Here is a 26307-nt window from a genome sequence, read left to right as displayed (position 1 = left end):
AAAGAATAATTAAAAGAAAGACCCCATTCATATTGGAAAGATTCTGGCTACAACACAAAGATTTCAGTAAAAAGGTTGCAACATGGTGGGAAGACTGCAAAGTAGAGGGTTGGGCTGGATTCAGACTTCTTCAGAAACTAAAAGCTTTGAAGAAAAATCTTAAAGCGTGGGGAAGAGAAGAATTTAAAGCTGTGGAAGAAGAGAAAAAAAGAATACTTTCAGAATTAGAGGACTTGGACAATAGAGAGCAAAATGGGACCCTCAATGCCTTAAACAGAAATAAAAGAGCAGAATTAAGAAAAGAATGGGAGCAACTAGTTAGAAGGGAAGAGATATATTGAAGACAAAGATCAAGAGTGAGATGGTTGAAAGAAGGGGACAGTAATTCCAGATTTTTTCACACCTATGCCTCGGGAAGTAGGAAGAATTTTATTTCTAAGCTCAATCTTAATCAGAGAGAAGTGGAGAATTCTGAGGAAATTTCTGAAGCTTTCCTTTCTTTCTTTAAAAACCTTTACTCCAAGGATAGTGAAAATCAATTCACAATATTTAATTGGGATGGCACTACCCTTTCAGCTGAAAAGAGGGATTGGTTGGAAAGAAGTTTTGAAGAGGAAGAAGTCAAGAAGACTATTTTCAGCATGGACAGTGATAGGGCTCCAGGGCCGAATGGCTTCCCTATCCTTTTCTTCCAAAAATGTTGGGAAATTGTAAAGTCAGACCTCATGGAGTTTTTTAGGGACTTCCATTCATATGCCATTGTTAACAAGGGCCTTAGCTCTACCTTTCTATGCTTCATCCCTAAGAAAGGGGGAGTTTTGGAAGTTAAAGACTTTAGACCCATAAGTTTGGTTGGGAGCATATGCAAAATTTTGGCAAAGGTTCTGGCCAATAGACTTAAAGAAGTCCTTGAAGATCTAATTTCCCCAAATTAGTTTGCTTTTGCTAAAGGAAGACAAATTGTGGACAACATTCTTTTTGTAAATGAGTGTGTAGAAGACAAAAATCTTCTGGGATCCCGGAGGTCCTTGTGAAACTTGATCTTGAGAAGGTGTATGACAAAGTGGATTGGGACTGCATTCTTGATTGCTTAATGCTAAGAGGTTTTGGGAGAAACTGGATCAAGTGGATTAAAGGTTGTATTGGCTCTCCATGGTTTTCAGTATTGATAAATGGTGAAGCGAAAGGTTATTTCAAGGCAAGCAGGGGTCTAAGACAAGGTTGCCCTCTTTCCCCTTTACTTTTCACTTCGGTGATGGATATATTTAATTATCTCTTTGACAAGTCAATTCTTTTCAACTTGGTGAAAGGTTTTGAAGTGGGTAGGGATAAACTTCACCTCTCTCACTTACAGTTCGCCGACGACATAATCCTATTCTTAGATGCCTCTACAACCATCATCACAAACACTAAAATGGTAATTGAATGTTTCGATATTCTCACTGGTATGAGAGTTAATTTCTACAAAAGCAGTATTGTGGCTATCAACTCAGTGGAAGTGGATCTTCTAGAAAATTTCAAATATTTATTGGGGTGCAAAGTGGAGAATCTCCCCATTACCTACCTTGGTATGCCTCTTGGAGGGAATCCAAAATCCCTCAACTTTTGGAGTCCTGTGTTGGAGAAATGCGAGAAGAAACTATCGACTTGGAAAAAGTGTTATCTCTCCAAAGGGGGTAGGCTTACTCTCTTAAAGGCCTCCTTATCAAATCTGCTGGTCTACTTTCTCTCTATCTTCCAGATTCCGACCAAAGTCAGAAATCAAATTGAGAAGCTTCAAATGAATTTTCTTTGGGAAGGTGGTGGAGATAAGAGAAACCATTTAGTCAGCTAGAAACAAGTATGCAGACCAAAAGAGGAAGGCAGTTTGGGTATTGGACAACTTAAAGAGAAAATTTCCTCTCTTCTAGGCAAATGGCTCTGGAGATTTCCGAAAGAACCTAATGCTCTTTGGACTGTTGTCATCTCAAGTAAATATGGACGAAATACAAACGGGTGGGGTTGCAATCTCCATTTGAACATGATAAAGGCCATCAATCCTTGGAAAGGTATATGTTCCATTCATATTTCTTTCTTTCCTTTTATAAGGTATAAAGTGGGAAATTGTTCTAAAATTAAATTCTAGAAAGATCTTTGGTTGGGGGAATCTACCCTGGATGCCTCTTTCCCTAGGCTGTTTAACCTCACCCTTGTCCAAAAAGCCTCTATTTTTGATTGCCTCCCAAACCAATCCGCCGAGAATTCTTTAAACCTCCACCTCAGAAGACCCCTAAGGGACTTGGAGATTTCTGATTTAATAGCTTTAATCCAAACCCTCAAAGATGCCTATATATCCCCCTTTCATTCTGACACCCGAATATGGACCCTTCACCCAAATGGCGAATTCTCTTCTAAGTCTATGTTCAGGGCTTTGATTGCTGAAGATCAGCATCCCTCTTTTCCTTACAAGAAAATTTGGTGCAGCCACATCCCCTCAAGAATTTGCTTCTTTGTTTGGGAAGCCTGTCTCCAAAAAGTTAATACTTGTGATCTCCTTCAGAAAAAGCTTTTGGGAAGATGCTTCATTTCTCCTCATGTTTGTATTTTATGTCTCAGCGAGGGTGAATCTACATATCACATCCTTCTTCATTGCAGCTTCACTCAAAGGATATGGTCCCATTTCTTGAATATGGCAGGGTACAGTTGGGCTTTTCCAAAACACATTATGGACAACTTGAATCAATGGCAAGGAATAGGGCTTAGCAAAAGGGGTAAAGTCTTTTGGCAATCAGTGCCTCATGCAGTAATGTGGGGCGTTTGGGATGAAAGAAACACCCGTATCTTTGACAATAAAAGCAGAATCTTGGAGGAGTTAATCTCAGATATTACCTATCTTTGCATACTTTGGTCGGTGAATTCAGATCTATTTTAAGGACTTTCAGTCAATGATATTATCAGAAATATTCACCCCTTTCTGTTTCTGCCTCATCCTCAGCAAACTCCCTTGAGGCATCCCGCTTCCGTCAGTGAAGGTGTGATAACCCTTAATTTTGACGGTTGTGCCTTAGGCAATCCGGGCTTTGCAGGTATTGGTGGTACAGTAAGGGACGAAAGGGGCAATATCTGCTGGACTTTTAGTGGCCCAATCAGTTGGGCCGACTCCATAAAGGCTGAAGTGATGGCTGCTCTCACCGGAATCAGGATAATTAAGAATTTGGGTATTCAGAATTTGATCATTGCAGGTGATTCAGAAAATACAATAAAATGATTAAGAGACAAAAAAGGGGGCCCTTGGAGACTTTATCATTATCTGACTGAAGCTTGGGATTCTTTGGATGGATTGAATGTTAACTTAGTTTGGATTCCTAGGGAATACAATCATACTGCAGATGGCCTAGCTAAATTTGGTGTGTATTTGGAGCATCTGTATAGTGACAAGCTTCCTCCTTTGTAACTTGCAGGGGTTCCCCCCCTGTTTTGTATATCCCCTCTTGTCCCCCCCGCCCCCCCCCCCCCTCATTCTCAATAAATCTTGGTTAAATTTTCTCCAAAATTTTAAAGTTTCTAGTGATTTATTGACCTGGGTGGGTCATGAAAACTGGCTGGATCATTAAAATCTGGTCGGTTTTCAATGGTTCTATGGGATTTGATTGGTTATACCGGTTTTTCAGAAATCTGAAAACTGGGGTATTAAAAAGCTGGAATGGCTTCTGGTTCCCAAGTTTTATGGTTTGATTGTCCAATCTGGTCTAACTCCTACAACACTTTTTGGAGGGGTGGATGCTTCAGGCTTTCAACAGCAGAGGAAGGAAGGTCTAGCAGCCTATCCCAGCTGCAATCCATGGAAAACTTAGAAGGAAAGAGGATGACTTTTTGAGGGCTGCAAGCCTGCAACTGAAACTATTTTTTCTTGGATATCTGCTATCTTCCCTGAGGCTTCATTATCTATCTTGTAGTTTTTTTGTTGTTTTTTTCCTTATTTGTAATTAAGGGCCTGGTTAAGTGTATGTTGGTTCTTTCCTTCTAGTGGCCCTTGGTTGTATAGTTTCTCTTTCTTTGTACATGTTTTATGGTTTTATCACTTTGTAAATGTATTTTAGCTCATTAATGAATCTCTATATTTTTCTTGTTCTCAAAAGAAAATGTGGAAGAAAATTAACTCAAAGAAGAACTAAGACAAACTTTCAAATTACAACTTCGGAAAGAGATGGAAGTAAGAGGTAAGAAGATCAAATTAAGTTCCAAATTCTATATTCAAGATGACCTTTCTATTAGGTGCCATGTTGTCTTTTGGAAATCTCTCTTTAATCGTTTCTTCACTGTTTGCGAGTTCCTCATGTGCCTATTTGGTAGATGAGGTTTCACATTACAAAAGATGTCAAAAGAATGGGAAAAGATATAAGTTGTCAAATTATCACCTAATCACCTATATGAAGTTGATGTAAATAAAAGAAAAATGGCAGATGCTCAGAGAGGGTGATAATTTTATTTTCAAGCTGACCTCTTCTATGATCTCCACTTTGGATTCTTGAGAGATTTCTTTAACTTCTGCTTCTCTGGTTGGTTGCTCAGAGAGGGTGATAATGGTATCTTCTTCATCTTCCACCTGTTTTTTGAATTCCTCACTTGCATCAACTATCTTAAGTTGTTCAGACTCCTGCATGAGGGTTAAAAATTGAGGCTTCAATAGGAAGAAGAAAAGTGAAATAAGATAGGGAAGCTAAAGAGTTAATATGGTAATTCTTGAATTCTTATTCTTTTTAGACCTCTTTAGTCTTTTCTTCAAACTCATGCATCAAAGGGGAGACACTTTTATGCTTCTCACTGCTTTCTTTGTCTCTTGTTTCCTCTTTTGATTGTTCTGTAAGAGGAGATTCAGGGTTTTTGTTCAGTTTTTCCTCGTCCTTTAAGTTGACTGTATCTGTGCTTTCATCAGCTGCTGCATCTGATTCTTTGATTAGGAGCATAGTGGATGCAAAATCACCGTCCCTCGCCTATTTAACATGTTGCAACTTAGTTACCATAAAAGGAATAGGAAAAATGAAGGGGAAAGATGAGAGCTTGTGCTGCAAATTTACATTTGAACTAACCTCAACTGTTCCAACTCCAAGTGATATGAGATCGAGTTCATTAGCAGCGCTTTCTTTGTCAGTAATATGTTTTTCAATATTCTCACTTGCATCAGCCATGTCTTCTCCTTGAATAACCTGCATAGCAAACAATTTTTTTTATCAATAACCGTGAAATTTCATTAAGAATCAATAAGTACAAATGTCAGAGTTAAGGGGGAAGTAAAACCCCAGTTATAACAAATTAACCTCTTCATCTTCATTTGAAAGAATGTTTTTGATGGTGTCATTTGCTTTCCCTTTTTCTTCGGTGTGCTCTTCTGTCTCCATTGTGGGTTCTTTCTCTTCAAGATTCATACTTTCTTTTTCATCCCCTTGGAATCTATGAGTAGCCATTTGATCTTCAATAGATGCAGTATTATTATGGCCCTTGGCATCCGCAATATCTTCCTGAACTGTGGTCTCTTTCATTTCTAGGACTGTGGGACAACTTTGATCTTCATCCATTGCTTCGGAGGCCTGTTGAAGCTTCTTAACTGAATCAAATTTTCTTGGATTCAGCTCTTCATTTGTGCTCTGTTTTCCCATATCTTCTAACTGCATTCCAAGGATGTCATCAGACATCTTGGTCACTCTTGTATTAGCATTGTCAGGGACTTCCAGGTTCTCATATTGGGCCTCATTTATTTCTGGAGTCTCATCTTTTGTTTCCTCATTTCCTTCAATTGGTTTGAACTCCTGTTCTTGCAATGCTATCATAGAAGCTTCTTGAACATTTTCATTAGTTTTGTCATCTAAGGGCATTTTACTAGAATTGATCTCTGTTTCAATGGTCTTTTCATTCCTCTTGTCATCCAACTCTGATACTTCATTAGTTGTACTCACTGGCTTTTCAGACTTTGTTATCTTCTGTCCACATGCACCTTCATCCGGTTGTGAGGTTGCTTCTTTTGTCTCCTCTCTACTCCCTGTTGCGTCAATTTTTTGTTGTGCAAGTTCTAACTCCCCTTTAACCTATTGACAAGACAATTTCGAAATTAAAATTAAAACCAAAACCCAAACCAAAACTTTATAGTAAAGTCAAAGATTAAGTTCTAATTTATTTTCCAGTTGACCTCTACATTGTGATTTCTCGTCTCCATTCCGTCTTCCTTGGAGGTGTCTTCAACAGTGCCATCTTTCTTTGCATTCTGCTTCTTAGAGTTCTTTTCTGCACCATCTGTGTTAAGTTCCCCAGTCATCTGAATAATGGATGATGCTTGAACCTAGCAGTGATGAATGAAAGAAAAAGAGGGATGAAAAGAGGATGTCCCAATTAATCATGGAGAAACAATAGAGTTAAAAAAAAATGGAAATTAAGCATCTGATATCATATTCAAGCTGACCTTGTCTCCCTCACATATATCTTTAATAGAGGCAATAGAGTGGCCCTTAAAGGTACTATGTCCCTCAACTGTTCTTTCCTGTGTGTTCTCACCATTATTGGTTGTTACTGTTACCTCTTGTACCTGTTCAACAAATAAAATTTCAACTTGACGAAAAGATAAGTAGAAGAAAATAAGCTCAATGAAGAACTTGGACATAAAATTTCAAATTACTACTTAGGAGAGAGATGGAAGTAAGAAGGAAAACTGTCAAATTAAGTTTCATATTGTATGCTCAAGATGACCTCTCCATGTAGCACCATTTTGTGTTCAGAAAAGCTCTCTTTAGCTATTTCTTCACTGCTTGCAAGTTCCTTATGGGCCTCCTATTTGGTAGATGAAATTTCATATCAATAAATGATGTCAAAAGTAAGGGAAGACGACATAAATTTTCAGAATATCACCTAGACAAAGTTGATATAAGAAATAAAACGTCAGAGGTTATGTTTCATATGTTATTTTCAGGCAGACCTTTCCTATGTTGCCCTTTTGGGCTTCCTGAGAGATTTCTTCAATTGCTTCTTCTCCATTGGATTCCCTGGAGAGGGTAATAGTAAGGCCTTCTTTATCTATTACCTGTTCTTCAATTTCCTCACTTGCATCAACCATCTTAAGTTGTTCATACTCCTGTATGAAGATTGAAATTTGAACCTTCAACTTGAAACACAAAAGTGAAAGAAGAGATAGAAGCAAAAGAATTAAAATGGGACTTGTTGAATTCCTATTCTTGTGACACCTCTTTAACCTTTTTTTCAGACTCCTCAGACGCCCAAGAGCTGACATTCATGTTCTTCTCATTACTTTCTTTTTCTCTTTTTTCTTCTTTTGGTGGCTCTGTAAGAATAGAAGATTTGGAGTCTTTGCTCAGTTTTTCCTCATCCTTAAAGGTCATTGTGTCTGTGCTGTAATCAGCAGCTGCTTCTGAATCTTTGATTATGACCTTAGTTGATAAAAGATCACAGTTGCTCACCTATTTAACATGTTGCAACTTAGTAATCATAAAAGGAATGGGAAAAAAGAAGGGGAAAAATGAGAGCTTCTGTTGCAATATTTATATTTGATCTGACCTCAAGTGTTTCATCTCCAAGTGATATGGAATCGAGTTTCTTAGCAGTGTCCTCTTCCTCCATATTCTGTTTTTCATTATTCTCTCTTGCATAGACTTTGTCTTCTCCTCGAGCCACCTGCATAACAGACAAGTTTTCAACATAACAAACTAATCATTGAAAAAGGGGGAAACAAAACCTTTAAGTTTGACCATCTGACCTCTTCATCTTCATCTGAAAGAATTTTCTTGATAGTCTCATTTGCATTCTCTGTTATCTTGGTCATATCTTCTGTCTCCAAAATGGGTCCTTTGTCTTCAAGATTCATGTTTTCTTTTTCTTCTCCTTGAAAGCTTTGAGGAACTATTTGATCTTCAATAAATGCAGTATTGTGGTCCCTGGCAATCAGATTATCTTCCTGAATTTTGGTCTGTTTGGTTTCAGGGACTTTGACATGACTTGCATCTTCAGATATTGATTCAGGGACCTGTTCAATCTTCTCACCTGAATCAACATCTCCAGGAATATTCTCTTCATTTGAACTCTTGTTCCTTGTATTTTCAGACTGCATTTCAAGGATGTCCTCTGACATGTTGGGCCCTATCATGTTAGCATTGAATGGGCTTTCGAGATTCTCATCTTGAGCTTTATTAATTTTTGGAGTCTCATCTTTTCTTTTCTCACTTCTTTCAATTGGTTTGAGCTCTTGTTGTTCTGGTGCTAGTGTAGGAATTTCTTGAACATTTTCATCTGTTTTGTCCTCTAATTGAGGTTTACTAAAATGTATCTCTGTTTCTTTGGTTGTTTCGATACCCTTGTCTTGAAATCCTGGTTGTGTATTTGTTGCTTCCATTACTGTTTCACACTTTTTTATATTCTGCCCACCTGCACCCTCATCTAGTTGTCCTGCTCCAAGAATCTCCATCACATTCTTGCCTAAATTGGACATATCTCTAACTTCCACATATTTGACTTCTAGACTTCCCATGCTAGTTGAATTCATCTCAGCTATTTCTGGAATATTCTCTTCAGAAGAAAGACTATAAACAACTCCCAGATTCCCTTCTTCAGGTTCAACTTCCTGTGAGCTTGCTTCTTCTGTTTCCACTCTGCACCCTGTTTCTTCAATGTTCTGTTGTGCAAGTTCTAGCTCCTCTTTAACCTATTGACCAGATAATTTCTAGTTGGAATCAAAACTGAAACCAAAATGTTGATGCCAAAGACTAAGTTTAATTTTAATTTCTATCTGACCTTTATATTGAGCTTTCCTGCTTCCATAGAGCCCTCTTCCTCTGCAATCTGCTTCTCAAACTGCATTCCTGCACTATTTGTGTCAAGTTCTTCAGACATATGCATATCGGATGGAGCTTCAACCTAGCACAAATGAATAAAGAGCAAAAGTGAGATGAAAAGAGAATGACATGATTAATATTGGGCAAACAATAGTTTAAAAGAAAAAAAAAATTAGAAATGATGCATTTATGCGTCTAATATCATATCCACACTGACCTTGTCTCCCTGACAGATCATTTTAACAGGGGCAGAAAAATGGTCTTTGATGTTGCTATTCCCCTCCACTACTCCTTCCTTTGTGTTCTCACCATTACTGGTTGTTACAAATCCCTCATTTACCTGTAATGAAATTTCAACTTAACGAAAAAACAGTAGAACAAAATAAAATCAAGAACTAGGACATGAATTTCCAAAATAGAAGAAAATAAACTCAAGGAAGAACTAGGAAATGAACTTCCAAACTATCACTTAGAGAAAGAGATGGAAGGTCAAAATAAGTTTCAAATTCTATAATCAAGCTAACCTGTCCACCAGGTGCAGTTTTTCCTTCTTTAATCTCTTTAACTTTTTCTTCACTGCTTGCATGTTCCTCATGTGCCTTTTTAACAGATGAAATTTCACATAACAAAAGATGTCAAAAGAATGGAAAAAGGACACAAATTTTCAAATTACTACCCATATGAAGTTCATGTAATAAAAAACACTTCAGAGATTGAATTTGAAATTTTATTTTAAAGCTGACCTCTTCTATGCTCTCTGGTTTGGCTTCTTGAGATATTTCTTTAACTGCTTCTTCTCCAGTTGATTCAATGGAGAGTGTGATCAAAGCGCCTTCTTCATCTATCACCTGTTTTTTGTTTTCCTGACTTGCATCTACTATCTTAGGTTGTTCAAACTCCTGTATAAAAGTTAAAAGTTGAAGTTTTAGCTTGAAGCACAGAAGTGGAAGAAAGAAAGGGACGTGAAAGATTTAAGTTGGGAATTGTTGAACTTTTTGTTCTGACGAGGCTTGTTTTTCAGACACCTCATATTGCCAAATAGGAAATATTCATGGTCTTCTTAGTACTTTCTTTTTCTATTGTTTCTTCTTTCAATGGTTCTTGAAGGAAAGAAGATTCAGGGTTCTTGCTCAGTTTTTCCTTAACCTTTAAGGTCATTGTGTCCGTGTCATCATCAGCAGCTGCATCTGGTTCTTTGATTATGAGCTCAGTAAATACAAGATCACAGTTGGTTTCTTATTTAACATGTTGCAACTTAGTTAACATAAATGGAATAGGAAAAATGAAAGGGAAAGAGGAGGGCTTGTTCTGCAATATTTACATTTGAGCTGACCTCAACTTTTTTATCTCCACATGATGTTATGTTGACTTCCTTAGTAGCATTATTGTCCTCCGTATTCTGTTTTTCAATATTCTCACTGGCATCAGCTCTGCCTTCTCCCTGAGTGACCTGTATTACAGAAAAAATTTTGACATAACAAACAATTCAATGAGAGGGAGAAAATAAAACGTTTATGTTTGACCATCTGACCTCTTCATCTTCATTTGAGAGAATGTTCTGGATGGTCTCATCTGTGTTATCTGTTTTCTTGGTGTGATCTGTCTCCAATGTGAATCCTTTCTCTTCAAGATTCATACTTTCTCTTTCATCTCCTTGAAAGCTTTGAGTAACCATTTCATCCTCAACAGATGCAGTATCATGGTCCTTGTCAACTATAATATCTTCCTGAATTTTGGTCAATTTGGTTTCAGGGATTGTGACATGACTTAGATTTTGAGCCACTGTTTTGGAGGCCTGTTCAAGCTTCTCACCGGAATCAACATCTCCATGATTCTTTTCTTCACTTAAGTTCTCCTTTCTTACATCTTCAGACTTCATTTCAAGGATATCCTCAGACATCTTGCTCTCTGTCATGTTACCACTGTAAGGGTTTTCCAGGTTCTTATCTTGAGCTTTATTTATCTTTGGAGTCTCATCTTTTATATCATCACTTCTTTCAATTGGGTTGAACTCCTGTTCTTGTGATGCCAGTGTAGAAGACTCATGAACATTTTCTTCTACTTTGTCATCTAAGGGAATTTTACCAGAAGTGACCTCTGTTTTACTAATCTCAGACTGCATTTGAACCTCTTGTGATGCCAGTGTAGAAGACTGCATTTTCTTCTTATCTTGCATTTTAGTTTCTACTGGAGCATCATCCTTTTCATCCTTGCCTGTTCCATTTGACTTGAGCTCCTTTTCTGTGGATAATAATGTATAATATCCATGAAGCTTCTCTTCCATTTTGTTCTCTAGTTGATCTCTACTCCTAGTAATCTCTGTATGAGTAATTGTTTCAATGATCTGCTCTTCAAAACCTGGTACTGTATCAAAAATTCCCATCTTCATTTTCTGTTCATCTTCATCTGTATTCACTTTTTCTGTTGTCTCAAGAATCCCTTTGTCTGTGTGCACACTTAAATTGATTGTGTTCTCCAGGTTCATGTGTTCAACACATAGACTTTGTAAGCTAGTTGAGTTCGTTTCAATTGCTGCTAGGTTTTTACCTTTGAAAGAAGAATCTAAAACACCTAGCATCTCGTGTTCATCTTCTTGCAATTTTGCCCCTTCTGTCACCACAGTCATGGTTGCTATGTCAAGGATTTTATCTTTGTTCTCTTCTTTCTCTAAATCTTCTTTAATATGCTCTTCGGACACAGCAATCTTCTTGTTGCTGTCCAAATCCTCTTTCTTTTGTTTCTGCAGTATCTCTTCCTCATTTTTCGAAGGCTCCATCATCTCTATCTTCTCTCTGTAACTTGTTGCTCCAGTGTTCATCTTTGTGGATACTTTTTCAAAGCCCTTAGCCTGTTTAAATCAGCTTGAAGTTAACAATTAATACAGAAAATAACATGAAACAGATCCTTTTCAGTAAAACATAAGAGAGATTTAAGATTCAAACTATATATCTTTCTTCTCTACTCCTTTGATATATGCATATATAGGTTCAAGCTTACTTTTTCATGTCTCTCAACCTCTATTTCGTCTTCCTGAAAGCTCTCTTTAGCTGTTTCTTCTCCAGGGGCCACTTTAGAGCTGTCTTCAACAGTGCCATCATTCTGTATAATCTCTTCTGTGTCCTCACTTGCACTCACTGTCTGTAGTACACCATACTTCTGCATAATAAATGAAATTTCAAATTGACAGAAAATAAGCACACATGAAGACATGTGCACAGAAATTTATACTTGGACTCATGCAAAAACACACAGACATGAAGAGAAAGGATATGATGCTTGAATGAGATAATGGTCCAAACTAGAGTTGAATTAAATGGTCAAGTATCAAGGTTCTCATCTCTCATCCATGCTAACCTCATCTTTCTGATGGCTTTCTTTGACAGGTAATGTGGAGTGGTCCTTAACAGCACTACTTTCCTCAACAACCATTTTCTTGGTGGCTTCACCTTCACTGGTTGCAAATTCCTGATGTGCCTATTTGATGAATGAAATTTCAACCGAGGATGTCAAAAGATGAGGTTAGCATGGATGTCAAAAGGTTGTGAAAAAGACAAAAATTTCAAATTATTTTCTAAATTTATTTTCAAGCTGACCTCTCCTATTGTTTCCTTTTTCACTTCCTGAGAGATTTCTTTGGCTGCCTCATCCATTGATTCCATGGAGAGTGTGATAACAATGCCTTCTTCATCCATGACCTGTTGTCTGGTTTCCTCACTTGGATCAACATCAACCATCTTATGTTCTTCACACTCCTATATTAAAGTTAAAATTTGAATCTTCAACTTAAAAACAAAGTGAAAGAAAGGAGAACATAAAGAATCGTAATGGAAAAATATGTATTCTTATTCTGATAAGACCTCTGTTATCTTTTCTTCAGACTCCTCAGGCACCAAAGAGGAGACATTCATGTGCTTCTCACTGCTTTCTTTTTCTATTGTTTCTTCTTGTGAGAATTCCATAACAGAAGATTCAGGGTTTTTATTCAGTTCTTCCTCATCCATTGTCTGCATGCTGTCATCAGCAGTTCCATGTGATTCTTTGGTTATGAGCTTATTGGATGCAAGATCACAATCCCTCACCTATGTAACATGTTGCAACTTAGTCATCATAAAGGAATAGTAAAAAAAAGAAAGGAAACATGAAATCTTGTGCTGCAATATTTACATTTGAGCTGACCTCAACTGTTTGATCTCCAAGTAATATTGTATTTAGTTCCATAGCAGTGTTCTCTTCATCTATAATGGGTTTTTCAGTGTTCTTACTTGCATCTGCTCTGTCTTCTTCTTGAGTCACCTGTATAACAGATAAATTTTCAACACAACAAAGAATTCAAAAGGGGGAAATAAAACCTGTATAACAGATAAGTTTTCTTCATTTTGTAATAAATGATACCTTACCAGTTCAGGAAAAAAAAAACTGACCTCTTCATCTTCATTTGAAGGAATGTTCCTGATGGCCTCATTTGTATTCTCTGTTTTCTCAGTGTGTTCTTCTATGTCCATTTTAGCACCTTTGTCCTCAGAATTCCTGCTTCTTTTTTCATCTTCTTGAAAGCTTTGAGTAACCATTTGCTCTTCGACAGATGCAGTATTATGGTCCTTGGCTGCCATATGATTTTCTTGAGTATTGGTGTCTTTAGTGTCAGGGACCATGATGTAACTTTGATCTTCAGTCACTGGATTAGAGGCCCCTTTAAGCATCTCACCTGAATCAACATCTCCAGGATTCTGCTCCAATATAGCCATAAAGTTCTCAACTTGATCACCTTCTTTTCCATCTTCCTCGGTTATTTCATCAAGCTTTTTAATAGTTTCCTTCTCTTGCTCCAAGTCCTGGACATCCTTTTCAGTGTTTGAAAATACACCAGGTTTTTCAAGATCTTCAGGCAATTTGACAAATGGATTCTGACCATATAATTTGTCCTCTGAGATTGCCTCCAAAATTTTCTCATGTTTCATTGCTTCTGGTTTGATATTTTTAGTGGGTTCTGTACATTTAGTTTTTTTTAACTCTTCATTTGGACTCATCTCTTTCACCTGGACATCCTTTTCACCTGTGTCTTCCTGGAGCTCTTCATTTGAACTCTCCTTCCCAATATCTTCAGAATGTATTTCCAGAATGACCTCAGAAACTTTGGTCTCTATTGTGCTTTCATTGAAAGGAGTTTCCACATTCTTGCTCTGGGCTTCATTTATTGTTGGATTCTCATCCTTTGTATCCCCACTTCTTTCTATTGATTTGAACTCCCATTCTTGTGATGCCAGTGCAGAAGATTCTTGAACATTCTCTTCTATTTTTTCATCTAAGGGAGCTTTACCATAATTAATCTCTTTTTCACTAGTTGTTTTAATACCTTCGGACTGCATTTGATGGACTTCCTCAAGCATTTTCAGCTCCTCTTTCCTTGTGGACATCTCTTCCATAGTGCTGGAAAATAAAGAGTTTTCCGGGTTTTTATCTTGGGTTTCATTTTCTATTGGATCCTCATGTTTTATATCCTTGCTTGTTTCAATTGACTTGAACTCCTTTCCTTTGGTTGATGATGTAGAAGATTCATGAAGCCTTTCTTCCCATTTGTCATCTAAGGGAAATTTACCAGCAATCTTTTCTGTTTGAATGGTTATTTCAATAACCTGGATTTCAAAACTTGGTACTGTATCAGAAGCTCTCACCTGCATTTCATACTTAATTCTCTGTTCACATTCATCTGTTTCCAGTTTTTCAGATGCTTCTAGAATCTCCTTGCCTGCATTCACATTTAAATTGGCTTTCTTCTCCAGGTTCACATGTTCAACATGTAGGCTCTGCAAGCTACTTGATTTTGTTTCAATTGTTATTCCATTTTTATCTTCAGAATCAGAGTCAGAAGCACCTTGTATATATCCTTGTTCAGCTTCCTGCAATCTTGACCCTTCTGTCACCGCAGCAATAGTTTCTGTATTGAGTTGTTTACTTGTGTTCTCTTCTTTCTCTAAATCCACTTTGATTTTCTCCCCACACAAGACAAGCTTCTCTTTGCTCTCCAAATACTCTCTCTTTTGTTTCTGCAGTATTTCTTCCTCATTGATTGAAGTTGTCATCATCTCTATGTCCTCTGTATGACTTGTTATTTCAATGTTATGCTCTGTGGAAACTAATTCAATTTCTTGAACCTGTTGAAAAATCAGATTCAAGATAATAATTAGTAGTAAGAGATTGAAATTCAAACTTTATATCTTGTCTTCCTCTTCTTTGATATATGTATGTGTGGATTCAAGCTTACATTTTCAGGTTTCTTGGCCTCTTTTTCCTCTTCTTGAAAGTTCTCTTTAGCTGTGTCTTCTTCTATGGGTACTTTAGAGCTGTTTTCAGTGATGCCATCGTTCTCTGTAATCTGTTTTTCTTTGACCTCACCCTCACTGTCTGTCCATAGTATCCCATGTTTCTGTATAATAAATGAAATTTCAAATTGACAAAAAACCAAAAGGTACAAATTCACAAACATGAACGGAAACATGAACATTAAAACACACACACAAACAACAAGGATATGATATTTGAATGAGATAACGGTCAAATTATTATATAAAATAAAACATAGTTGAGTGAAAAGGTCAAATTATGAAACTTCCACTCTCTTATTCAAGCTAACCTCATCTTCCTGAGAGCTTTCTTTAGAAGTTACTATGGAGTGGTCCTCAACCGCACTACTTAACTCAACAATCATTTTCTTGGTGGTCTCACCTTCACTGGTTGCAAGTTCCTCATGTGCCTATTTAACAAATGAAGTTTCAACTCAACAAAAGATGTCAAAAGAAAGGGAAAAGGCATAAATTAGAACTTAAATGAAGTTGAAATAAATAAAGAAAAAATTAATGTCAGATTAAGTATCAAGCTAACCTCTCCTATGGTCTCTTTGGCTTCCTGAGAGATTTCTTCAACTGCTTCTTCTTTAGTTGATTCCATGGAGAGGGTGATAGCAATGCCTTCTTCATCTATGACCTGTTTTTTTGATTCCTCACTTGCATCAACTATCTTAGGTTGTTCAAACCCCTGTATGAATGTTAGAATTTGAAGCTTAAGCTCAAAGCCAAAAAAGGAAAGGAAAATGGGAAAAGAAAGAACGAAGTGGGAATTATTGAATTCTTATTCTCATGAAACCTCTCTAATTATGTCTTCAGACACCTCAGATACCAAAAAAGGGATGTTCATTTGCTTCTCACTACTTTCTGTTTCTCCTGTTTCTTCTTTTGATGGTTCTATTAGAGGTGAAAGGTTCTTGTTCAGTACTTTGCCATTTAAGGTCATTGCATCTATGCTGTCATCAGTAACTGCATCAGATTCTTTGATTATGAGCTTAGTCAATGCAAGATCAAAGTCCATCACCTATTTAACATGTTAGAGATCAGTGATAAAAAAAAGGAATAGGAAAGAAGGAGGGGAAACATGAGAGCTTGTGCTGCAGTATTTACATTTGAGCTGGCTTCAACTATTTCATTTCCATGTGATCTTGAGTTGATTTCCTTGGTAGCATCTTCTTCCTCTTTAATATGTTTTTCAATACTTTCACATGCATCAGTTCTGTGTTCTCCTTGACTAACCTGTATAACAGACAATTTTCAATATAACAAACAAAACAAACAAAGTATTGAAAAAGGTAAAAATTAAAACCTTAGAAGTTTGTCCTTCTGACCTCTTCATCTTTATTTGAAAGAATGTTCTTGATGGTCTCCTTTGCATTCTTTGTTTTCTCATTGTGATCTTCTGTCTCTAATTTGGGCCTTTTGTCCTCAAGATTCATGCTTTCTTTTTCATCTTCTTGAAAGCTTTGAGTAAATGCTTGATCTTCAATAGGTGCAGTATTAAGGTCCTTGTCAGTCATATTATCTTCCAGAATTTTGGTCTCTTTGGTTTCTAGGACTGTGACATGTCTTTGATCTTTGGTCACTGATTTGGAGGCTCCTTCAAGCTTCTCTATCGGATCAATATTTCCAGGATTCTGCTCCAATGTAGCTGAGACATTGTCAACCTCATCACCTTCTTTTCCTTCTTCATGGATGCTTTCATCAAGTTCTTTAATAGTTGCCTTCTCTTGTTCCATGTTTAATACATCCTTTCCAATGTTTGCACATACACCAGGTTTTTGATGATCTGTGGACAATTCAACAAATGGCTCCTCATCATCTAATTTGTCCTGCGAGTTTGCCTCCAAAATTTCCTCATTTTTCAAAATTTCTGGTTTGATATTCTCAGTTGTCTTTGTACATTCAGTGGTTCTTTCCCTCTCTATGGTTGTTTCATCTTTCAATTCAATGATATAATTTTCATCATCTTCTTGGAGGTCTTCCTTTGGACTCTCCTTCCCAACATTTTCAGATTGCATTTCAGGAATGTCCTCTGACATCTTGGCTTCTTCCATGCTTGCATTTAAAGGGGTTTCCAGGTTCTCACCTTGAGCTTCAATTATTGTTGAAATCTCATCTTCTGTATCCTTGCTTTTAATTGATTTCAGTTCCTGTTCTTGTGATGCCAGTGTTGAAGGTCCATGATCATTTTCTTCTACTTTGTCATCTATGGGAGCTTTACCATAAGTTATTTCTTCTTCACTAGTTGTTTTGGTACCCAGATCTTCAAGTCCTGAAACTGTATCAGTTGCTCCCACTGGTATTTCACACTTAATTCTATTCTGTTCACCTTCACTTTTATTTAGTTCTGCTCCACAAATCTCCTCACACACATTTTCACCTATGTTGGAGGTTTCCTTAATTTTCACATAATTGACTCGTGGACTTTCTGAGCTAGTTGAATTCATCTCATCTGTAACTAGAATCTTCTCACTTGGAGCAAGATTGCAAGCACCTTCCAACTTTTCTTCAGGGTTTTCTGCATTCTGTAATTCCTCCTTAAGTGGCTCTTCAGACCCCACATGGTTGCTATTTTTTTCTTTCTTTAGTGTTTCCATTTCTGTAACACAAGAAGTATTAGGCTTCTTATTTGGGTTCCCTTCATTTTTTGAAGTCATCATTTCTGTCTCCTTTATGCAACCTGTTGCTTCAAAGTTCTGTTCTGTGGGTTCTAAACCATAGTCTTTAACCTATTAACCAGATAATGTCAAGTGGAAGTTAAAACAGAAACTAAATGGAACTATGGAAGAATGAAGTCATAGATTAAGCTTCAATTTTATTTTCAATCTGACCTCTGCATTTAGTTTGCTTACCTCCATTTCATCTTCCCAAGAACTTTCTCTAACTGCTTCTTCAGTAGATACCTTGGAAGTGTCCTCAACAGTGCCATCTTCCTCTGCAATCTGCTCCTCATAGTGCTTTCCCAAACTATCCATGCCAAGTTCCCCAGACATCTGCATAATAGATGAAGCTTGAATAAGTGAAGATGAATAAGAGCAAAAGAGAGATGCAAATTGAATGTTATGATTAATTTTAATTGTTGAGTTGGGCCGATTTCTAGTTATTGGGCCCAGTTGTTTTGTTCTTATTTTAAGTTGTTAAGTTAGGAAGTTGTTGGGCTTTAGGCCCATTAGCTTATGTGTTTTAAGTTGTGACTGTTCAGCTACTTTAGTAGCCGCCCTACTAAGGGTATTCTTGTAATCTCTCATTCTTTTAAGTATAAAATATAATGAGGGGTTGGCGGCCAGAACTAATTCAATTCTGGTTATCATCCCACTCTTTCTTTCCTCTCTTTTCTTTTCTACTGCTGAAACTCTTTTTCTTCTTCTTCTTTCTCATCACTAGGAATTCATCCTGATTTACACACAGTGATTTCTACTTTAATGAAGAACATAATTTAGAGAAAAGTTAGCAATTAACTTCAAATATCATATTCAAGCTTACCTTGCCCCCCTTTACAAGGGCAGCAGAATGGTCCTTAACAGTGTTATTCTCCTCCATTATCGCTTCCTTTGTGTTCTTACCACCATTAGTTGTTCCAGGTCCCTCATTTACCTGCTTAACAAATGCAACTTCAACCTAACAAAAAACAGTAGAAGAAAATAAACTCAAAGAAGTAGAAAATAGACTTTCAGTTTACAACTTAGCGAGATTAATTAAGAAAGAAAAGGTCATATTAAATTTTAAATTTTATACTCAAGTGACCTCTTCACTGGGCTCCTTTTTGTCTTCTGTAGAGCTCTCTGTAACTGTTTCTTCCCTGGTAAATTCCATCAAGAGGTCCTTAAAAGTGCCTTCTTCATTTATGACCTGTTGCTCGGTGCCATCTGGACCAACTTTCCTAGGTTCTTCATTTATGACCTGTTGCTCGGTGCCATCTGGACCAACTTTCCTAGGTTGCTCAGGCACCTGTATGAAATTTGAAGAAATAGTTCAAGATTATGTACGAGTCCAGAAGAAAAAGAAAAGGAATAAAAAATAGAATTACTCAGTTCTGATATCCTGATCCGACCTCTCCATTTATGACTGCATGCTCAATAGTCTCAGCATCATCTGTTTTGTAATTCTGATCTGCACCATTCATATCACGGTGTGATTTCGCCAGACTGTTGTCTTCGTATTCTTGGCCATAATAGTCAACTGTTTCGTTTCTAACAAATATAGTACCTTGCTTTGTAGTGGAACCATCCACCTCAATTCTCTTCTCAATTATCTTGCCTGAACCAAATGTTTCAAGACAGTCATAAACCTGGATGGAGGGTTTCTTATCTCAATTTTTTTTTTTCTATTTCCTTCTTTCCACATTGATAAAATTCATTTTTATGTGTATTATCAATTTAGTTTCTATTATCCAAGTATCATAAGTAATACATTTTATGGAATGTTAGGGCATGATATATATGTTAGTGGTGATCAAGAACCAACATCTAAATCATAATTCATCAGGTCAAATAGGGTGAGATGATCATGATTATCTATCTACAGATTTCTTCCTTAAATAATCTAATTGATTGTGGGCTAGATTTCATAGTTTTGAACATCAGATCAATTTGACCATTGAAGAGGAAACTTTCAATTAGGGACCCGATGTATTATGGTCCTGATCCACCTGGCCAATGCACCATATTCCAGAAATCCCCACTTGTGAGGATAATTTTCATGTAGAACTCTTACACTCTTTCACAAATATAGTGCTTAATCAGTATCCTTTCCATGCAGCATACCGTTATGTGTTAGTTTTCATATGGCATTATCATATTAATACTAGATGCCACCTTTGAATGCAGTTCACTTGAATAATTTTGTTTTTGTTACTACTAAAGTGAGATTTATAATAAAGAGCATTGGAAAATTTTTCAAGCCACTCACATTCTGTTTCAATTTTATGCAAGCCTATCCCAGAAGTTCCTTGCTTTGCCATCTCTACTTCCATGTTATCACTGGTATCCTTGACCTCCAGTTTCTCCTCAATGTGCAATGCACCAGATTTTTCATGTTCTTGAACTTCCAATCCACTTGTTTGTAAGTTCAAACCCACTGCCAGCATCCTGTCTGCAATTTCCTCCTGTTCTGAAATTGTTTCCTTCATGCTTTTCCTCTGTGCTTCAATGTGCTTTTCTGGAGGAGCTACATTTTCTTGACAAACTTGTTTCCCTGAATCAAGATTGGGGACTTCATGACTTGATTCTGCGTTTTCTTTAATCAATAGATGTGTAATAGATGAATTATCCACATTCTCTCTTCTTCTCTCTATTTCTGGGCATCCAGTCTTCCCAGTTGGATCAACTGACTCCAGATTCTGCACCACTGATTCTATATCAGTAGAAGCTAAAGCACACCAAAGGGGGGAGAGAGAGAGAGAGAGAGAGAGAGAAAGAGAACAAAAGACAATAACTATCGTATTCAGTGATGGAAAGGACAAAGGAAAGTAAGAAATATGTAAAAAAAAATTAAGTTCTTATTTAATTCTACTGAGACAAGATCAACCTTTTCTAATTCTGGAATGTCATGCTTATCTTCCTCAGCAACACTTTGATCTTTCTGCAGTTGTATTCCATTCTCCAACCCTTCCTTTCCTATCAGTTCTTCATCAGTCTCACCAATGTCAGATGCTCTGCAGGTTTCTTTTGAAGCAACCTTGGGAAGTGAGGGTGATACCAAAAAACTTTCACCCTCAGGAAGACCAAAATTGCCTTCAATACTGGGACTCATAAGTTCATTCTTATCATTCGGAGCTGCTTCCGAGTCTTCCATGGTTGTGGAGTTTCCAGCAATCTCAGATAGTGTGACAAGACCACCTTCAACTTTCTGCAGTTTTCCTAAGGAAGATTCATGTACAGTTGTTTCAAGATGGCCACTTTTCAGCTCTTTGGTTTCCCCTTCTATTTTCTGCAACAAAGAAGATTTAAGTACAGATACAAGATTAAGGAAATTAGAAACCTGACCTTTGGATAAACACCATTTAATATTGCACAAGTTATAAACAAAAGACTGAAGTATCAAGTAACTTTTTACTATGTTCTGGACAAACCACAACTTCCATAATTTCTGGTTTGTAGCATATAAATTGTTAAGGTTACAGCTACTCCTGATTTCTTGGACTCTCACATACTCAAATTTTAGTGATAAATATTTAATCAATTATTTTGACTTAAAATTTCTCATCCTGACAAAAGCTAACTGTACATCCATAAATGCATGCACACACCTACACACATAAATAAATAAATAAATAAATAATAGGAGTAGAATAGCATGGTCAATCCAGACTTTCTATCAGCTATGATCCCTTACTCACCTTGTATTTGAGTGTCTCTCTAGTGTGTTAGCTATCCAATTTTTCATTTTTTTGTTTGAATTTAATCAGTGCCCATAAAGGAAGGTTAATTTTGAGCACAGGAAAAAGGGCTTTTGGGATGAAACATGTTCCCATGAATTTAGACCAGATATTATAACATGCTGGGTACTTTTGGACCCCCCAGCCATGTTGCCACATTGAAGATTATTAGGTTGGTTGGCCTTCTCTGAACAGACACATCCCTACATGGTAATGGTGAGGTACATGTCACAAGGACTTTTAGTGGTTTTGGTGCTTGCATTAAGAGGGGAAAGAGATAAGTGCAAAAATTGGATGGTACAATCTGAAAGGAGAAAACTTCAATGCTATAAGACAAATTGATAAGTAAAGGAATATACTTGGGAGGAATAAATCAATTCTATATAACATGAGATGATAGGTATATATGCAAGATAAGAAAAAGAGGTCATTAAAGAAACTATAGAAGGCAATCATTTAAATGTGCTTGGTAATGGAGTGACAAAGTTCAAAATCCTATAAATAACAGGTTTAGTACAAGGCTTCCCAAGGATGATAAACAACAGGCTTAGAAAGATATAAGAAATGTTAAAAAGGAAGCTAAGAAAATGTTGTGAAGGAGGTGAGTGATTTCGAAAGCAAACAATGAATAGATGAGATGGAAATGACAAATAAAAATAATAAGAACAGGAAACAAACACACTTTAATGTTGAAAGCCCTTCTAAAAAACTTGAAGGGAAAAACCAAAGGACACTAGTCTAGGAAACTTCCACTATCTCTTACAATAGTGGGATTACAACCTCTTTGGTCTCTATTAGAGAATAACATATCAAGAGGATGAACTCTTCTCCTCTTTTGCAGAGGATGGCCTTGGTGTTCACTCATCACACTGCTTACAAGTGGCTGATACAAACTTGCTTACTACTCTAAATGAATGAAACAACACAAATAAATAGATGAGAGTGATGGTCGATCTTCCAATGCTTCAATCATTGAAGATGCTCAGAATAATTAATCATCTGGTCACAGAGTCACAGGGTCCTTGAAATACCAAGGATCGTGGACTTGCAGAATACCAAGAGGCACGAGGTCGAGGAGCCACCATCCATGAGGCCCAATGAAGAAAACAATGTCAAGAGGGTGAGGCCGGCTTCCGAAGACAAAGGGGAAAATCGTAAGACCGGATGCTGCATGAGGCCAAGGTCCAAGGGGTGACAAGGTGGAGTTGGAAAGACTGTCATCTGAGGAGCCACAGAGGGTCACCTAGCCATGGGAGCTTAGTGAGGCTGCGGATTTGCAGGGATGGAGGTCACAATCCTGTGAGGTCACAAGGCTGCCATTCCATGAGGCTATGAGGCTAAGAATAACCAACTCATCCTCATGAAGAGGGAAAACCCAATAGAAAACAAGCAAGACTAAGGTATGACATGCTTCAACTTAAATTGGACTCAAGATATAAATGCAAATGAACTTAAAAGGATGAAATAAAGAAAAGAGAAAAAATGTTGACCTTATGTAATGTGCATCAAGTGAAAGGATCAGAGAGCCTTTTTGATGTTTAATGAAATAGTGGCAACACCTATTGGAGTGGTCAAAATCTGGAGATTTCACAGCCAAATCCTTCTACAGTTTTCTTGTGGGAAGGTCTGAAGTCCCTTTTCCCAGTCAAGCCATTTGGGGGAATTTGGCTTCTCCAAAAGTCTTTTTTTATGGGTGGCAGCTCTGGAGAGGTGTTTGCCCAAAGAAATGCTGCTGAAAAAAGGTCTTTGTAGAGAGATTGGGCCAAATGGGCCCTAGTGTCTATTTTATGTTTTAGTATGCTAATGGGCATGTTAACTTCTTTTAAGTTATTTTAAGTTTATGCTTAGCTGGACACCCCACTTAAGGAAATTTTGGGCAGTGTTACGGAAACATATTCACAAAAGTTGAATGTGGCAAGAGTCTATAAGCTAAAAAGTGATGTGAAAAATCTGAGACAAGGGGAAGAGTGTAGTGATCTACTATTCCATGCTGAAATCACTATGGCAGGAAATTGATGTTATGGAGACAGTTGTTTGGGAGAGTACTAATGATGTAGAGACTTAGGAAATTGGTGGAACGAAACAGGGTGTTTAAATTTCTTACAGGACTCAACCCTAAGTTTAACATTACTAGACAGAATATTCTGGCGAAGGATGAGGTCACTCTTGCTCAGGCATATGCTATGGTAAGTAGTGAAGAGAGTAGGCGACAGGTGCAGTTACATAGTCCACCTATAGAACATTTTGCACATGCTGGAATAAAGCTGAAAGGTCCAACCGGGAAGAAGTGATATGTGAATACTGCAAGAAACCAAGGCATACTAAGTGTTCATAATCATCAGAGACACAAATTTGAGCCTAAGGCACATAAGTGTCTCGTTCTAGGATATGCCTCCACACAAAAGGGACATTGTTGTTTTAATCCGGTTCATGGCACCCGCTTTGTCTCTAGGGATGCCACATTTACAGAGTCCATTCCTTTCTTTGGTATTTCTCTTGAGGGGGAGCATCCTGTGGAGCCATTTGCTATGTCTCCAACTGTTCCTCTTCCAGTTCCTTTTGAGTCATCTTCTTCTGATGCCTCCCCTTCCACTATGTCTCCGCCACATGTTCCTGCTCGCCCTCCTCCTCCAGCTCATCCTCCTACATTTCCTTCACATCATGTGCTCCAAAGGTCGTACCAACGGCAAAGACTCAAGCATGGGCAAGTTGTTTCCACTTCTTCCACAGAGCCTCTTGCACCTCCCATCACTACTAAGGTAATAGGTCAGCCCTCCTCTGACCCACCTACCTTTCCAGACCTTGGCCTTCATTATCCTTCGAAAAGGAAAGCGGAAGTGCACATCACATTGTATCTCCAAACACCTGTCCCATAGACTTCTATCCTCTACCTATTACTCTTTTGTTGCCTCTGTTTCTACCCATGTGATTCTCAAGTCTGTACCAAAAGCTTTGTCCAAACCTGAATGGAGGGATGCTATGATGGCTGAACTTGATGCTTTGCATAAGAACCATACCTGGGATATCATGGATTTGCCCAAAGGGAAGGAATTAGTGGGTTGTAAATGGGTGTTCACCATTAAGTACCATTGTGATGACACTATTGAGAGGTTTAAGGCTCGATTGGTTGCTAAAGGCTACACTCAGATGTATGATATTGACTACCTTGAGACCTGTGCTCCTATGGCCAAGATGACTTCAGTTCGAGTTTTGTTGTCTCTAGTTGCTACTTTTGATTGGTCCCTTCACCAGTTTGATGTTAAAAATGCCTTTTTGAATGGAGTCCATGAAGAGGTCTCTATGTCTTTACCTCCAGAGGTGTATGGAAAGGAAATGCAAGGGAAGGTGTGTAAGCTGCAGAAATCTATTTATGGTCTCAAACAGTCTCCTCGAGCTTGGTTTGAGATATTCTGAGCTGCTCTTGCATCCTTTGGTTACACACAAACCCAATCTAACCATACTTTGTTTCTAAAAAGAAGTAACTCTTTGGTGACTTTTCTAATTGTTTATGTTGATGACATTGTGGTCACGGGTAATGACACCGAAGAAGTGATTAAGCTCAAAAGATTTATTAACTCTGAATTTGAATCAAGGATTTAGGGGATCTCAGATATTTCTTGGGAATTGAAGCTTCTAGATCCAAGAATGGTATCTTCATTTCTCAATGCAAGTATGTTCTTTACCTCCTTGCAGAGATTGGTAAACTTGGTGCTAAACCAGCTTCCACCCCTATAGATCCCAATCATAAGCTCTTCGCCACTGATGGTGAATTGTTGCCTAATAGGGGAGTGTTTCAAAGACTGCTTGGGAAGTTGTTATATCTCTGCATGACTCGGCCAGATATTTCCTATGTAATGAGTATTATTAGTCAGTTTATGCATTCTCCCAAAGACACATTTAGTTTGTGCAAAAAAAGTTGTATTATTTGAAAGGCACTCCAGGGAAAGGTATTCCTTTTGCCAAACATGGACACACACAGTTGGAAACATACACTGATGCTGATTGGGTTGGATGTATTGATGATAGGAAATCCACCTCAAGATATTGTGCTTTATTGGCGAGGAACATTGTCTCATGGAGGAGTAAGAAACAGTCTGTAGTAGACAGATCCTCGGCTGAAGCAAAATACATGGCAATGGTACATAGAGTATCGGATATTGTGGCTAAGATCACTTCTGGAAGAATTGGGTGTTGACTATGAAAAGACAATGATGCTCTACTATGACAACCAAACTACTATCAACATTGCACATTATCCTGTTCAACATGACAGAACTAAGCACATAGAGGTTGATAGACATTTTATACGGGAAAGAGTTGCTTTAGGAGAGGTTTACTTGCCATTTATTTCTTCAAAAGAGTAGTTGGCTGATGTCTTGACCAAAGGTGTTCTAAAAGGGAAGCTGACACACATATAAGCAAGCTGGGCATGATTGACATCTATGCTCAGCTTGAGGGGGAGTGTAGAGAGACTAGGCCGAATGGGCCCTAGTGTCTATTTTATGTTTCAGTAGTAGGTTATTTATTTTGTATGCTAATGGGCCTGTTAACTTCTTTTAAGTTATTTTAAGTTTATGCTTAGCTGGATGCCCCACTTAAGGGCTGATTTGTAATTAACCACATTAGTGAAGATTAATAAAAGGATTAGTGAGGGGAGAGAGGTGATTATCGAACCCTCTTCTTCTTCCTCTTCTTCTTCTCCATCCCCTTCTTCTATTCTGTTGTTTTCTTCTTCCTTTCTCACTTTTTACTTCTTTAATCAAGTTTCTTATCAAAT

At 37.6% G+C, this 26307-nt stretch overlaps 1 protein-coding gene and 1 long non-coding RNA gene across 20 annotated transcripts in view; one reads left to right on the top strand and one right to left on the bottom strand.

The window, feature by feature from the left end:
* The window catches only part of LOC148853790 (uncharacterized), a 39003-nt gene extending 17653 nt beyond the window's left edge, over nucleotides 1-21350 (top strand). For 3 of the 4 annotated variants that reach the window (XR_016112510.1, XR_016112507.1, XR_016112509.1), the window contains 2 exons: nucleotides 12194-12328; nucleotides 20814-21350. This is a non-coding gene — a long non-coding RNA (uncharacterized LOC148853790). Of the gene's footprint in view, nucleotides 1-12193; nucleotides 12349-20813 lie in introns of all 4 variants that reach the window. The other variant, XR_016112508.1, reaches the window with a different exon arrangement.
* Nucleotides 1-26307, bottom strand: part of LOC148853789 (uncharacterized) — a 47720-nt gene that overhangs the window by 15327 nt on the left and 6086 nt on the right. For 7 of the 16 annotated variants that reach the window (XM_088982873.1, XM_088982859.1, XM_088982869.1 and 4 more), the window contains exons 2-36: nucleotides 20681-21082; nucleotides 20063-20492; nucleotides 19206-19411; nucleotides 18899-19102; nucleotides 18638-18772; nucleotides 18007-18147; nucleotides 16483-17883; nucleotides 16262-16390; nucleotides 15951-16175; nucleotides 15690-15842; nucleotides 15442-15561; nucleotides 15073-15234; nucleotides 13232-14962; nucleotides 12975-13103; nucleotides 12668-12889; nucleotides 12404-12562; nucleotides 12165-12284; nucleotides 11808-11966; nucleotides 10342-11658; nucleotides 10132-10260; nucleotides 9554-9709; nucleotides 9335-9409; nucleotides 9028-9150; nucleotides 8770-8892; nucleotides 7739-8680; nucleotides 7540-7656; nucleotides 7209-7442; nucleotides 6944-7099; nucleotides 6718-6798; nucleotides 6434-6556; nucleotides 6164-6313; nucleotides 5298-6062; nucleotides 5070-5186; nucleotides 4746-4973; nucleotides 4481-4636 (exon numbers count right to left, since the gene is read on the bottom strand). In XM_088982873.1, coding sequence (XP_088838999.1) covers nucleotides 4481-4636; nucleotides 4746-4973; nucleotides 5070-5186; nucleotides 5298-6062; nucleotides 6164-6313; nucleotides 6434-6556; nucleotides 6718-6798; nucleotides 6944-7099; nucleotides 7209-7442; nucleotides 7540-7656; nucleotides 7739-8680; nucleotides 8770-8892; nucleotides 9028-9150; nucleotides 9335-9409; nucleotides 9554-9709; nucleotides 10132-10260; nucleotides 10342-11658; nucleotides 11808-11966; nucleotides 12165-12284; nucleotides 12404-12562; nucleotides 12668-12889; nucleotides 12975-13103; nucleotides 13232-14962; nucleotides 15073-15234; nucleotides 15442-15561; nucleotides 15690-15842; nucleotides 15951-16175; nucleotides 16262-16390; nucleotides 16483-17883; nucleotides 18007-18147; nucleotides 18638-18772; nucleotides 18899-19102; nucleotides 19206-19411; nucleotides 20063-20492; nucleotides 20681-21082 — 11220 coding nt within the window. The remainder of the gene's footprint in view (nucleotides 1-4480; nucleotides 4637-4745; nucleotides 4974-5069; nucleotides 5187-5297; nucleotides 6063-6163; nucleotides 6314-6433; nucleotides 6557-6717; nucleotides 6799-6943; nucleotides 7100-7208; nucleotides 7443-7539; nucleotides 7657-7738; nucleotides 8681-8769; nucleotides 8893-9027; nucleotides 9151-9334; nucleotides 9410-9553; nucleotides 9710-10131; nucleotides 10261-10341; nucleotides 11659-11807; nucleotides 11967-12164; nucleotides 12285-12403; nucleotides 12563-12667; nucleotides 12890-12974; nucleotides 13104-13231; nucleotides 14963-15072; nucleotides 15235-15441; nucleotides 15562-15689; nucleotides 15843-15950; nucleotides 16176-16261; nucleotides 16391-16482; nucleotides 17884-18006; nucleotides 18148-18637; nucleotides 18773-18898; nucleotides 19103-19205; nucleotides 19412-20062; nucleotides 20493-20680; nucleotides 21083-26307) is intronic. The other 9 variants (XM_088982870.1, XM_088982868.1, XM_088982861.1 and 6 more) reach the window with 9 other exon arrangements.

Source organism: Nelumbo lutea, chromosome 4, assembly GCF_056320005.1.
Source record: "Nelumbo lutea isolate HS-2025 chromosome 4, American lotus-T2T, whole genome shotgun sequence".
Taxonomy (NCBI): Eukaryota; Viridiplantae; Streptophyta; class Magnoliopsida; order Proteales; family Nelumbonaceae; genus Nelumbo; species Nelumbo lutea.
Note: the sequence above shows the minus strand (reverse complement) of the source record. Positions and strands in the feature narration are given on the sequence as shown.